Source organism: Castor canadensis, chromosome 7 (genome assembly GCF_047511655.1).
Source record: "Castor canadensis chromosome 7, mCasCan1.hap1v2, whole genome shotgun sequence".
Lineage (NCBI taxonomy): Eukaryota > Metazoa > Chordata > Mammalia > Rodentia > Castoridae > Castor > Castor canadensis.
Genome location: NC_133392.1, coordinates 63,167,823 through 63,180,756, shown reverse-complemented (window position 1 = coordinate 63,180,756; position 12,934 = coordinate 63,167,823). Strand labels below are relative to the sequence as shown.

The 12,934-nt window shown below is 35.8% G+C and overlaps 1 protein-coding gene across 9 annotated transcripts in view; it reads right to left on the bottom strand.

The window, feature by feature from the left end:
• The window catches only part of Fam149b1 (family with sequence similarity 149 member B1), a 52,528-nt gene that overhangs the window by 39,174 nt on the left and 420 nt on the right, over window positions 1–12,934 (bottom strand). For 6 of the 9 annotated variants that reach the window (XR_012449747.1, XM_074079148.1, XM_074079141.1 and 3 more), the window contains exons 2-3: window positions 8,439–8,543; window positions 2,118–2,235 (exon numbers count right to left, since the gene is read on the bottom strand). Coding sequence is in view for 7 of the 9 variants with exons in the window: in XM_074079148.1 (XP_073935249.1) it covers window positions 2,118–2,235; window positions 8,439–8,543 (223 nt within the window). In the remaining 2 variants the exon portion in view is untranslated. Of the gene's footprint in view, window positions 1–2,117; window positions 2,236–8,438; window positions 8,544–12,934 lie in introns of those variants that run through there. The other 3 variants (XM_074079144.1, XM_074079145.1, XM_074079142.1) reach the window with 3 other exon arrangements.

The following is a 12,934-nucleotide window of genomic DNA, read 5'->3' as shown; positions in this document are numbered from 1 at the left end:
TTTGTAATTATTGCAATAAATGTCAAAAAAGAAATCTATTCTTCAGAGATGAACAGAATCTTCATATGACCCAGTAGCTCTACTCCTCATTATATACCTAAGACTATTCAAGCCATGTTTTATGCATTTGAACAAATACACAGAGACAGATAGTAAATTAGTGGCTGATTTGGCTGCAGGGAGTGAGGATTGGAGAGTGATGGCTAAGGAGTATGGAACTTCTTTTGAGGACAATAAAAATGTTCAGAAATTATGCAGTAATGATGGTTATACAATTTTTTTTTTTTTGGCAGCACTGGAGTTTGAACTCAGGGCTTCACGCTTACTAGGCAGGCGTTCTTATCACTTGAGCCACTCCCCCAGACTCCAGTTGTACAATTCTGAATATACTAAAAGCCATTTGTATACTTTAAAAGGGTAAATTGTATAATATGTGAATTACAACTTAATAAAATAAAAATAAGCTACTGAAAATTTAATCTTAGATAAATAAAACTTTAAGTGTAAAAAAAATTTAAAACAGGACAAAAATATAAATTTATTCCAGAAACTAACATCATCCTAGAACTCCATTCCCTTAAAAAAACAAGTCTAGAGGTAGGCATTAAAAAGCTGACAGTGGCCGAGTGCTAGTGGTTCATGCCTGTAATCCTAGCGACATAGGAGGCAGAGATCAGGAGGATCGCGATTCGAAGCTAGCCAGGCAAACAGTTTACAAGACTCTATCTTGAAAAAAATTCCTTCACAAAAATGGGCTAGTGGAGTGGCTCAAGGTGCAGGTCCTGAGTTTAAGCCCCAGTACTGGGGGGGAAATAAAAAAGCTGACAGTGGCATCAGGGATAGCTAAGACCCAGATTCTTCTATCATTTCCTCCTCAATGATGCTTCATGGTCCAAGATGGCTGCTGTATCTTTAGTCGTAGTTCCATGTTTCAAGCAGAAATTAGGAGAAAGGGAGTAATTGGAAAAAATGTCATTCCAGAAAGCCCCATCTCTTGATTTCTATATATAATTCATTAGGGACCCCTACCTATAAAAAAAGCTAGGAAATATAATTTTTAAAAATTTTTTGTGAAATATAATTTTTAACTGGGTCCAATACCCAAAGTTCTATAGGGAAAGTAGATATAATGTATCTAAGTCTCTGTTATAAGTATATAGAATGGCAAAATATGGCCAATGGGACAAATCCAGCCCATCACCTGTTTGTTAAAAAAGTGTTATTAGAATACAGCAAACACCTTTATACACTGTCTATGGCTGCTTTCTCACAGCAATGGCAGAAATTATTGTTCCAGAGAACCAGCAAAGCCTGAAGTATTTACTGGTAGCCCTTTACAGAAAAGTACACCCATGCTTGAACTAAAAGATAAAAAACTCCCACTAATTAATATGAAAATGACAAATAAAAAGATAAATGAGGATGAGAGGCAATTCACAGAATATAAATATGTCTAACATCATGTATGAATGTTGTAAACATAATGCTAATCAAAAGAAGACAGATATGAAGAGTAAATATCTATGATTCTATTTATATGAGGGCAAGAACAAACAAAACTAGTGCTAGAGGTCAGAATAGTAGTTGTCTTTGGGGTTAAAAAGGGCATCTAGGAGCCTTGGGGTGTTGACTGTCTATCTTGATGTGGATACTGTTTACACACACACACAAACACTCCTGACCTAATGCACTTTGCTATATGATATGCAAATTTTGTTTCCATTTAACAATATATCATATATTTTTCTAGGTTATAATGACTTAATAAATTTTCAAAAACATTTTAAATAACAAAGTAACATCAGTGGTGGAAAGGATCATTAGTGGACTAAGTATGGCAAAAGAGTACCTCTAGAGCCCACATCCATAGCATCCTGCAGCTGTTTAAGTCAAACATTAAGAATCTCTAAGGCTCAACTACTATATCCATAAAACAAACAAATACTGAAAGAAGATAAGATTGCTGCTTCTTTACAACTATTATAAAGGGCAATAAGTTTAAGAACGAAAATGTAAAGGAATAATGCGGGACAATGAAGGAATATAACATAACACAAATGTCAACTCCCAGAATAGTATCCCAAGGACTCCATCAGACCAATGAACATACAACTCACACCATATCCCCAGGAAAAATCTGAGCTTCCTTCTGTGCCTGTATAACTTGGAAAAGCAGACCTTGAATTTCCAGTGTCAGTTGATGTAAAAGGTGATTCTTGGGTGATATCGGATTCACTAAATGCACAATTTGGAAGGAAGAGAGAAAAAAGAAAAATTATCATATTAAGTTTCTGCAGCGTTAATACTCAACAACTTATCAGGTAATAAGAATATGTACAAGTATATCTATAGAGGGGAAAAAAAAGAACTTGAAATTCATGCATCATGTAAAAGTGCCAGCTAGGAGGGATTCCAAGATGGCAGCTAGAGGGAGGAAGCAGAAAGCATGTCTCCTAAAGTGAAATCTTGGAGAGACGCTGGAGACACATCTTGCAGGCAAGGCCACCGAGAAGAGGCAAAACTTTGACCCCTCCACACCTCCAGCCTGCACAGAGAATCTCTACTTCATGTTAAACGAAGAAACAAGGAGGGCCCCCAGGCCGCCAGACGCCTGCGCCCAGACAGCTTGAGAAGACGTGGACAAGTTTTGTTCTACTTTATGTTTCCCCTTTGATGAAACAACTACAGAACAACATCTGAGGCACCATCTCCAGGATTGGAGGCTGAGGGACGAACACCAAAATTATTAAGACTGAAACTTCATTGCATTTGAACTTGGAGGTTTTTATTTTTTATTTTGTTTTATTTAATTTATATATATATTTTTTTCTTTCATTTACTTATTCTTTATTTTTATTCTTATTCTTTTTATTTTTTTATTTTCAATCCTCTCTGTCTCTCTAATGCCTTTTCAGCTTATGGTTGATTAGTACACTGTCTCTCCCTGTTTATATCTTTGAAACTTTTTGTGTTTGTTTCTTTATTTTGTTTTTTTTTTCTACTTGATTATTTGTTTTTCCCTTTTCCTTTTCTTTGCTTTCCATCCCCTCTCACCCTTCCATTCTAAATATCATTAGTGCTATTATTACAAGCTAGAAAATACTTAATTGCACACAGTACAGGGACAATAACAACACCAAGGGCAATGACGGGAAGACAGAAAAAACAGGGAAAACAGTTTCCACACAGCAAAAAAATAGTACAGGAACCAGAGGGAAATGAAGAAAACAGATACTCAGATCCAGACTCCAAAATGAAGATAAACTATGCCAAAGAACCCAATGAAGCCCACAAGAATAGTTTAAAAGAAGACATACTACAGGTACTAATGAGAATTTTATAGAGATGATACTGGATATGGTCAACCAAAACGTACAGGAGACACTCAAGAAATTCCAAGACAACAAAAATAGAGAATTTGAAAAAGCAAAAGAACAAATAAAGGAAACCATAGAAGCACTGTATAAACACCAAAGTGAAACAGAGAAAACGATTAATAAAGAGATAAATGAACTCAGGACAAAAATAGACAACATTAAAGAGAAATTGACCCAGGATATGGAAAACCTCAGAAAAAAGAATGAAACAGTATTGCAAAACAAAATGGAAGACCAATCCAGCAGAATAGAACAAACAGAAGACAGAATCTCAGAACTCAAAGATGAAATGGTAATTAAAGGAAAAACCGAAGAACTGTTAATTAAACAACTCAAGACCTGTGAAAAGAAAATGCAAGAACTCACCGACTCCATCAAAAGACCAAACTTGAGAATCATGGGCATCGAAGAAGGACAAGAGGTGCAAGCAAAGGAAATGTGCAATATATTCAACAAAATAATAACAGAAAATTTCCTAAATCTAGAGAAAGATAGTCCCATACAGATGCAAGAGGCCTCCAGAACACCAAACAGAACAGATAAAAATAGAACTACCCCACGACATATCATCATTAAAACAACAAGTTCAGAAACTAGGGAAAGAATATTGAAGGCTGTAAGAGAGAAAAAACAAATAACATACAGAGGTAAACCCATCAAAATCACAGCAGACTTCTCAACAGAAACATTAAAAGCAAGAAGAGCGTGGGGTGAGATCTTCAGGGCACTGAATGAAAATAACTTCAACCCCAGGATACTCTACCCAGCAAAACTATCATTCAAAATAGATGGAGCAATAAGTCTTCCATGATAAGCAGAAACTAAAACAATATGTGACCACAAAGCCACTACTACAAAAGATTCTTCAAGGGATTCTGCACACAGAAAGTGAAACCCACATAACCATGAAAGGATAGGCAGCACCAAACTACAGGAAAAGAAAAAGCAAGAAAGTAGAGAGTAACCTCAACTTAGGTACACACAATCAAAACTTCAAACAACTAAGACAACTAAATGACAGGAATCACCATCTTGAAGAAATGGACAGATTTCTAGATACATATGATCATCCAAAACTAAACCAAGAGGAAATTAATCACCTGAATAGACCTATAACACAAAATGAAATTGAAGCAGCAATCAAGAGTCTCCCCAAAAAGAAAAGTCCAGGACCTGATGGCATCTCTGCTGAATTCTATCAGACCTTTAAAGAAGAACTGACACCAACCCTCCTTAAACTGTTCCACGAAATAGAAAGGGAAGAAAAACTGCCAAACACATTTTATGAAGCCAGTATTACACTTATCCTAAAACCAGCAAAGACACCTCCAAAAAGGAGAACTATAGGCCAATCTCCTTAATGAACATTGATGTAAAATTCCTCAATAAAATAATGGCAAAACGAATTCAACAACACATCAAAAAGATTATTCACCACGACCAAGTAGGCTTTATCCCAGGAATGCAGGGGTGGTTCAACATACGAAAATCAATAAACATAAAAACCACATTAACAGAAGCAAAGACAAAAACCACTTGATCATCTCAATAGATGCAGAAAAAGCCTTCGATAAGATCCAACATCATTTCATGATAAAAGCTCTAAGAAAACTAGGAATAGAAGGAAAGTACCTCAACATTATAAAAGCTATATACGACAAACCTACAGCCAGCATTATACTTAATGGAGAAAGGCTGAAACCATTCCCTCTAAAATCAGGAACCAGACAAGGATGTCCACTATCTCCACTCCTATTCAACACAGTACTGGAATTCCTAGCCAGAGCAATTAGTCAAGAAGAAGGAATAAAGGAATACAAATAGGTAAAGAAACTGTCAATATATCCCTATTTGCAGACGACATGATCCTATACCTTAAAGACCCAAAAATCTCTACTCAGAAACTTCTAGACATCATCAATAGCTACCGCAAGGTAGCAGGATATAAAATCAAGATAGAAAAATCATTAGCATTTCTATACACTAATAATGAAGAAACCGAAAAAGAATATATGAAAACAATTCCATTTATAATAGCATAAAAAAAATCAAATACCTAGGTGTAAACCTAACAAAAGATATGAACAACCTCTACAAGGAAAACTATAAACTTCTGAAGAAAGAGATTGAGGAAGACTACAGAAAGTGGAGAGATCTCCCATGCTCATGGATTGGTAGAATCAACATAGTAAAAATGTCTATACTCCCAAAAGTAATCTACATGTTTAATGCAATTCCCATCAAAATTCCAATGACATTCATTAAAGAGATTGAAAAATCTACCATTAAATTTATATGGAAACACAAGAGGCCACGAATAGCCAAGGCAATACTCAGTCAAAAGAACAATGCTGGAGGTATCACGATACCTGACTTCAAACTATATTCCAAAGCAATAACAATAAAAACAGCATGGTACTGGCACAAAAACAGACATAAAGACTAGTGGAACAAAACAGAGGACCCAGATATGAAGCCACACAACTATAACCAACTTGTCTTTGACAAAGGCACTAAAAATATACGATGGAGAAAAGACAGCCTCTTCAACAAAAACTGCTGGGAAAACTGGTTAGCAGTCTGCAAAAAACTGAAACTAGATCCATGTATATCACCCTATATCAACATTAACTCAAAATGGATGAAGGATCTTAATATCAGACCACAAATTCTAAAGTTGATACAGGAAAGAGCAGGAAATACTCTGGAGTTAGTAGGTATAGGTAAGAACTTTCTCAATGGAACCCCAGCAGCACAGCAACTAAGAGATAGCATAGATAAATGGGACTTCATAAAACTAAAAAGCTTCTGTTCATCAAAAGAAATGGTCTCTAAACTGAAGAGAACACCCACGGAGTGGGAGAAAATATTTGCTAGCTACACATCAGACAAAGGACTGATAACCAGAATATATAGGGAACTTAAAAAACTAAATTCTCCTAAAACTAATGAACCAATAAAGAAATGGGCAAGTGAACTAAACAGAACTTTCTCAAAAGAAGAAATTCAAATGGCCAAAAAACACATGAGAAAATGCTCTCCATCCCTAGCAATAAAGGAAATGCAAATTAAAACCACACTAAGATTCCACCTCACCCCTGTTAGAATAGCCATCATCAGCAACACCACTAACAACAGGTGTTGGTGAGGATGCGGGGGAAAAAGGAACCCTCTTATACTGTTGGTGGGAATGTAAACTAATACAACCACTCTGGAAAAAAAATGTGGAGGGTGCTTAAAGAGCTAAACATTGATCTACCATTTGATGCAGCAATACCACTCTTGGGGATATACCCAAAAGACTGTGACACAGGTTACTGCAGAGGCACCTGCACACCCATGTTTATTGCAGCACTATTCACAATAGCCAAGTTATGGAAACAGCCAAGATGCCCCACTACTGACAAATGGATCAAGAAAAAGTGGTATCTATACTCAATGGAATTTTATGCAGCCATGAAGAAGAACAAAATGTTATCATTCGCTGGTAAATGGATGGAATTGGAGAACATCATTCTGAGTGAGGTCAGCCTGGCCCAAAATACCAAAAATCATATGTTCTCCTTCATATGCGGACATTAGATCAAGGGCAAACACAACAAGGGGACTGGACTTTGAGCACATGATAAAAGCAAGAGCACACAAGGGAGGGGTGAGGATAGGTAAGACACCTAAACAATTAGCTAGCATTTGTTGCCTTAATGCAGAGAAACTAAAGCAGATACCTTAAAAGCAACTGAGGCCAATAGGAAAAGGGGACCAGGAACTAGAGAAAAGGTTAGATCAAAAAGAATTAACCTAGAAGGTAACACACACGCACAGGAAAGTAATGTGAGTCAACTCCCTGTATAGCTATCCTTATCTCAACTAGCAAAAACACTTGTTCTTTCCTATTATTGCTTATACTCTCTCTTCAACAAAATTAGAGATAAGGGCAAAATAGTTTCTGCCAGGTATGGGGGGGGGTGAGGTAGGGGGCAGAGTGGGTGGTAGGGAGGGAGTGGGGGCTGGGGGGAGAAATGACCCAAGCATTGTATGCACATATGAATAATAAAACAATAAAAATTTTTTAAAAAGTGCTAGCTAATTTCTATGGAATTATTGCAGCCATTCCAAATAATGCTAGTCATAGTTTATGAGAAGTACTTTAATATTCTAACTATAACATATACTCTTGAGAACTAAAGATAGTTCAGAAATGTTAATAATATTAGCATCTGAATTTGATGGCACTTTTAATAGTTTACTAAGTACTTTTATAGATCTTAATCTCATTTAATCCTTACTACTACCTGGCCCAATTAATTTCCTTTAAAAAAACAAAGAATCTGGGCTGGAGATATGACTCAAGTGGTAGAGCACCTGCCTAGCAAATGTGGGACCCTGATTTCAAATAGTACTGCCAAAAAATAATAAAGTAATCTCTCTCTCTTTCTCTCTCTCTGCTTCCATATCCCCCTTAACAAAAAAAAACCCAAAGAATCTGCAGTTTAGTTCCAGGTTTTAAAACTAGATTTATGACTTTATAATTTTTCTAAGATAGAACATTGCTTCTCAGAACCCTCTCCTCTATTCTATTTCTTAAAATAATAACTGCAGTTAATATTTATTCAGCACCTACTATATGCCAAACATTGTGTCAAACTTTACATACTTAACCTCATTTATATTCACAACATCCTATAAGAGATACATTAGTTATTGCTAATTGCTGTTCCAAAATGAAAACTGAATGATACTGAAAATATCTTCTTTTTTTTTTTATCTTTGAGATGAGGTCTATGTTGCCCAGGCTGGCTTGAGTTCCTGGGTTCAAGCAATCTTTTTCTTTCTTTTTTTTTGCTGTGTAATGGTATTTTTATTTATTTATTTATTTATTTTTATTTCTTTTACTCATATGTGCATACAATGTTTGTCAAGCAATCTTTTTCTGCCTAAGCTTCCCAAAGTGATAAGAAATTCTTGTTTTGTTTGTTTCATTAGCACAGGCTTGATACCAATAAACAAAGCCTTTTCCATAAGCATGTACAATGAGCAAATGAGTACAATGTCAGTTATTACCTTTGAGAACTTGTGTCTTTTTCATGGCTGTTATTGGTAGAGGCAATTTCATCCAATTGCTCTGGAAGAGGATGATGATTAAGAGCAGGTTTTGTTATTCCTTTTCTGTGAAAGATGAAACAAAGTTATATTTCTTGTAAAGAGAAAATATACAATTTTTAGTAATCTGATCTAGATGTTAGTCACCTACTTCCTGTAGTTCTGGGACTGTCCAATGTGGTAGCCACAGCCACTAGCAGTTAAATTGTGGCTCATTGGAATTGTGTTTTAAGGGTATAACACATTTGACTTCAAAGTCTTAGTGCAATTTTAATTTTGTTATTTGTACATCTTAAAATAATAATATTTTGGAGATATTGAGCTAAACAAAATATATTCTTTTTTGTGGTGCTGTGGTTTGAACTCAGGGCCTTTACCTTGAGCCACTCCACCAGCCCTTTTTTTATATTGGGTTTTTTCGAGATAAGGTCTCTCAAACTATTTGCTCAGGCTGGCTCTGAACTGCGATATTCCTGATCTCTGCCTCCTGAGTAGCGAGGATTACAGGCATGAACCGCTGGTGCCCAACAATATATATTCTTAAGGTTACTTTTATTGTAAAATTGAAAATACAGTAAGATATCACCCAACTATTAGAACAGTTAAAATAAAAAATAGTTGTAACACCAAATGCAGGTGAGGATGTGGAATAACTGAATGACAATCTCACCAGCAGTGTATGAGACAAACAGCACAGCCACTCTGGAGTAGTTGGACAGTTTCTTATAAAATAAAACATATGCATTTGCCAAAATACCTACCAAGTGAGTGCTTGTATATTTGAACCCAGAAAAAAATGAAAACTTATCCTATCCTCACCCCCAAAAAAACATATATACATGTTCACAATGATTTTATTTATAGTTGAAAAAGAAGTGGGAACTTGAACATCCTTCAATGGTATCAATGGTTAAACTCTGGTTTATCCACACAAGAAAATATTATCCAGCAATGAAAAGAAATGAACTTTTGATACGTGCAACCTAGACGGATCTCAAGGACATCATGTTTGGTTTAAAAAAAAAAGCCAAAAAACAAACAAAAATATCCCAAAACAAAAAAGGTTGGTGTCACTGCTTAAGTGGGGGAATGGGGATTGCCTAGCATGTGCAAGGCCTTGGGTTCAATCCCCCTAGCACCTCAAAATTGTTTTCATATGGTTTTTTCTTGATGTGATCACCTGAAAATTTAAAATGATGTGTAGATTGTATCACATTGCTGCTCTGGAATTTCTACTTTTTATTAAACTTGTGTGCTAGAATAAAATATGGGGTCAATTCTATTTTCCAGTCGTAACTAGCTATAGTAGATTTTCCCTCCCTACAAAATTCTGTACTCAAATAAATTTAGGAGTCAAGACAGGTCAAAGTTACACACATTTCTTTATAAAAGGTCTTTCTTTGTATATTATGCAAATGTATATTATAAATCTGTAATGAGATTCACAGGAAATGAAACTAAAGCAAAGAGAGATTAAATAACCTGCTTATGGTCATATGATTGGTAAGTGATGGAGTCAGGATCTAAATCCAAGTAGTCTGACTCCAAGCCTCTCAGAAGAAATAGTTTTGAGATTTTTAGTTGATTGTGCCATCTTTGTATATGAAGATAAAGCTAAGGGCTCAATGGTGGAGTTTGCACTTGAAGTTTCTTTTCTAAATGGTGGAGACAGATTTGTGCAGCTATCTGTACTTCTCTCATGTAGTGATCCTCCAACTAACAGTTTGTCTTTGAGAAGGTAGTCGGAATCTGAAATATGAATTCTAGCTATAAAATAGAATCTTAAGACTTTTTTTTAGTCAGGGAAATCTGATTATGAAGTGATAATTACATAACAAATGTTATTAAATTTATTAATAATATTAGATTGCATAAAAATTTCAATAACTTTTAAGGATACATGCTGACATATTTATAGATGAAATGATATTGTCTGAGGTTTTTTCTTATTTCACAGCAAATATACTAAAACTTTGATAACTGTTAAATTTGGGGCGATGGGTGATTTGTTATATTATTTTCTATGTTATTTGAAGCTTTTCATTTAAAAATGTTAACCTAGAGCTGGGAATGTAGCTTACTGCCAGCATGTGGGCAGGCACTCAGGCCCTGGGTTCAATTCCCAGCACTAAAGAAAAAAAAAAGTTAAGCTATATGCCATGTGTGTGTGCGCGTGTGTGTGTGTGTGTGTGTGTGTGTATATATATATATATTTTGGGGGGTGGGACTGGGGTTTGAACTTAGGACTTTGTACTTGCAGAGCAAGCACCCTACTGCTTGACCCAAACCTCTAGTCCATTTCGCTCTGGTTATTTTGGAAATTGGGTCTTGCTAACTATTTGCCTGGGCTGGCCTTGAATCTCCATCCTCCTGATCTCAGCCTACCAAGTAGCTAGGATTACAGGCATGAGCCACCAGTGTCCAGCAAACTGACTGTTGAAAATCACTTTTTTGAAACTCTTTTCAACATATATAATTTGTAACTATTAGGAAGAGAACTAAAGCTACTGTTTCAAAGTAGATTATCATTTTAACATCTAAAGTAAAAAATTCATACTAATTTACTATCTTTTATATGCATTTACCTTCAATTATTCACTGCAAGTGATTCCAGTTAGATAATCATCTTTTGGAAGTTATCTTTAGGGACTACCAATCAACAATCAACAATCAAGAACAAGTAGTGTGCTAGGTGCTGGTGGTTCATGCTTATAACCCTAGCTATTCAGGAGGTAGAGATCAGGAGAATCAAGGTTGAAAGCCAGCCCAGGCAAATAGTTCCTATCTGGAAAAAAAATCCTTCACAAAAAGGGGCTGGTGGAGTGCCCCAAGGTGTAGGCCCTGAGTTCAAGCCCCAGTACTGCAAAATAATAATAATAAATAAATAAAAATATAACTTAGCCAGGCGCCAGTGGCTCATGCCTGTAATCCTAGCTACTCAGGAGGCAGAGATCAGAAGGACTGTGGTTTGAAGCCAATTCGAGCAAATAGTTCCACAAGATCCTATCTGAAAACACCCTTCACAAAAATAGGTCTGATGGAGTGGCTCAAGGTGAAGGCCCTGAGTTCAAGCCACAGTATTGCAAAAAAAAAAAAAAAAAAAACAAGTAGTGTAACTATACTGGGTCAATAATTCTAGCCCAATAAATACAAAATTAACATTTTCCATACAAGACTTTTTAAACTTAGTATGATTGGAATTAATTATAATAGGAGATCTTAAGCCAAACCCTGTTCACTTTATTGGTAAATGATTTTCTTCATCCCGCTTCCTAAAGAGCTTATTATCTGCATTGCTATCATGTCAATATACTTTTAATAAGTTTTTGAGAAGGCAAGGAGATATTTTAGGTTTCTTTTCTTTGTATGTCTGTTGCACCAAAAAAAAAAAAAAAGTGGAAAAGGACACAAAATCACTATTTACTGAGGACCTACTATGTGTTGGGGCCTAAGTCATTATTTTAGGTACACTTTTAGTTAAGATCTTATTCTTAGATAGAGAAATGAAGGCCCAGATTTAGTAATTTGCCTAAAAGTTACATGGTAAAAAAAAGTCTAGACAGAAACCCAGGGGTGAGTTAACATAGGTTTGCTATTACCATGTATACTTAATATTTAATTAATAAGTGTATGGCTGTTAAAATTACATAGCTCAATAAACGGAGGAAATTAGGGTTTGGATTTTAAAAGTATAGGCTCAAATCCTGACTCTACTGGATATACAATCTTAAAACTGTAATAGCCTTTTGATTGAATTTCATCTTCTGAAAATGAGATAATCATACCCACATTCCCAAGTTTTCTATAAGGATTAACAAAAAGTGAAAGCTCTTTTGAAAGTGTAAAGCCTTAGTAAATGTAAAACATTATCATTGCTTGCTAAATTATACTTTACTAAGGGTAGGAGGTGAGTCTTTAAGCCATAAATGTTTGCTTTTTAAAGTCTCAAAAGCAAAACTATTCGTTCTGATGCTTAACTGCAGAGATCCGAGGCAGTATGTGTAATGGTTATCACTCAGATGACATTTAGGTTTGTACCTCTCAGCTCCACCACCTTCAGGCTATGAAAACTTTGGCATGTTACAATCTTCAGATCTGTGATCTTTATTTGTCAAGTGTGAAAATTACAAGTAATAGTCTCAATGTGATATCCTTGCTAATAGGATTAAGTGAACTAATGCATATAAGCAGCTTTGCACGTGTCTGGCAGTAGATGCATTTATTAAACTTTATTGTAACATTCAGCTACTAATAACTTGTCGAGTTGTCAATGACCACTGAAGCACCACGGCAGGTACAAAATGCCTCAAGACACCGACTCCCTAAATTCATTTAGTATAGTCCAAGAGGCCAAGTCTCGGGATAGCATGGGTGACACGTCCTCAGCCGGAGATGGAGGGACAAGAGACAGCGTCCGCCAAGGCTGGGAGGAGAGAATTCCGAAGGCCATTTTATTT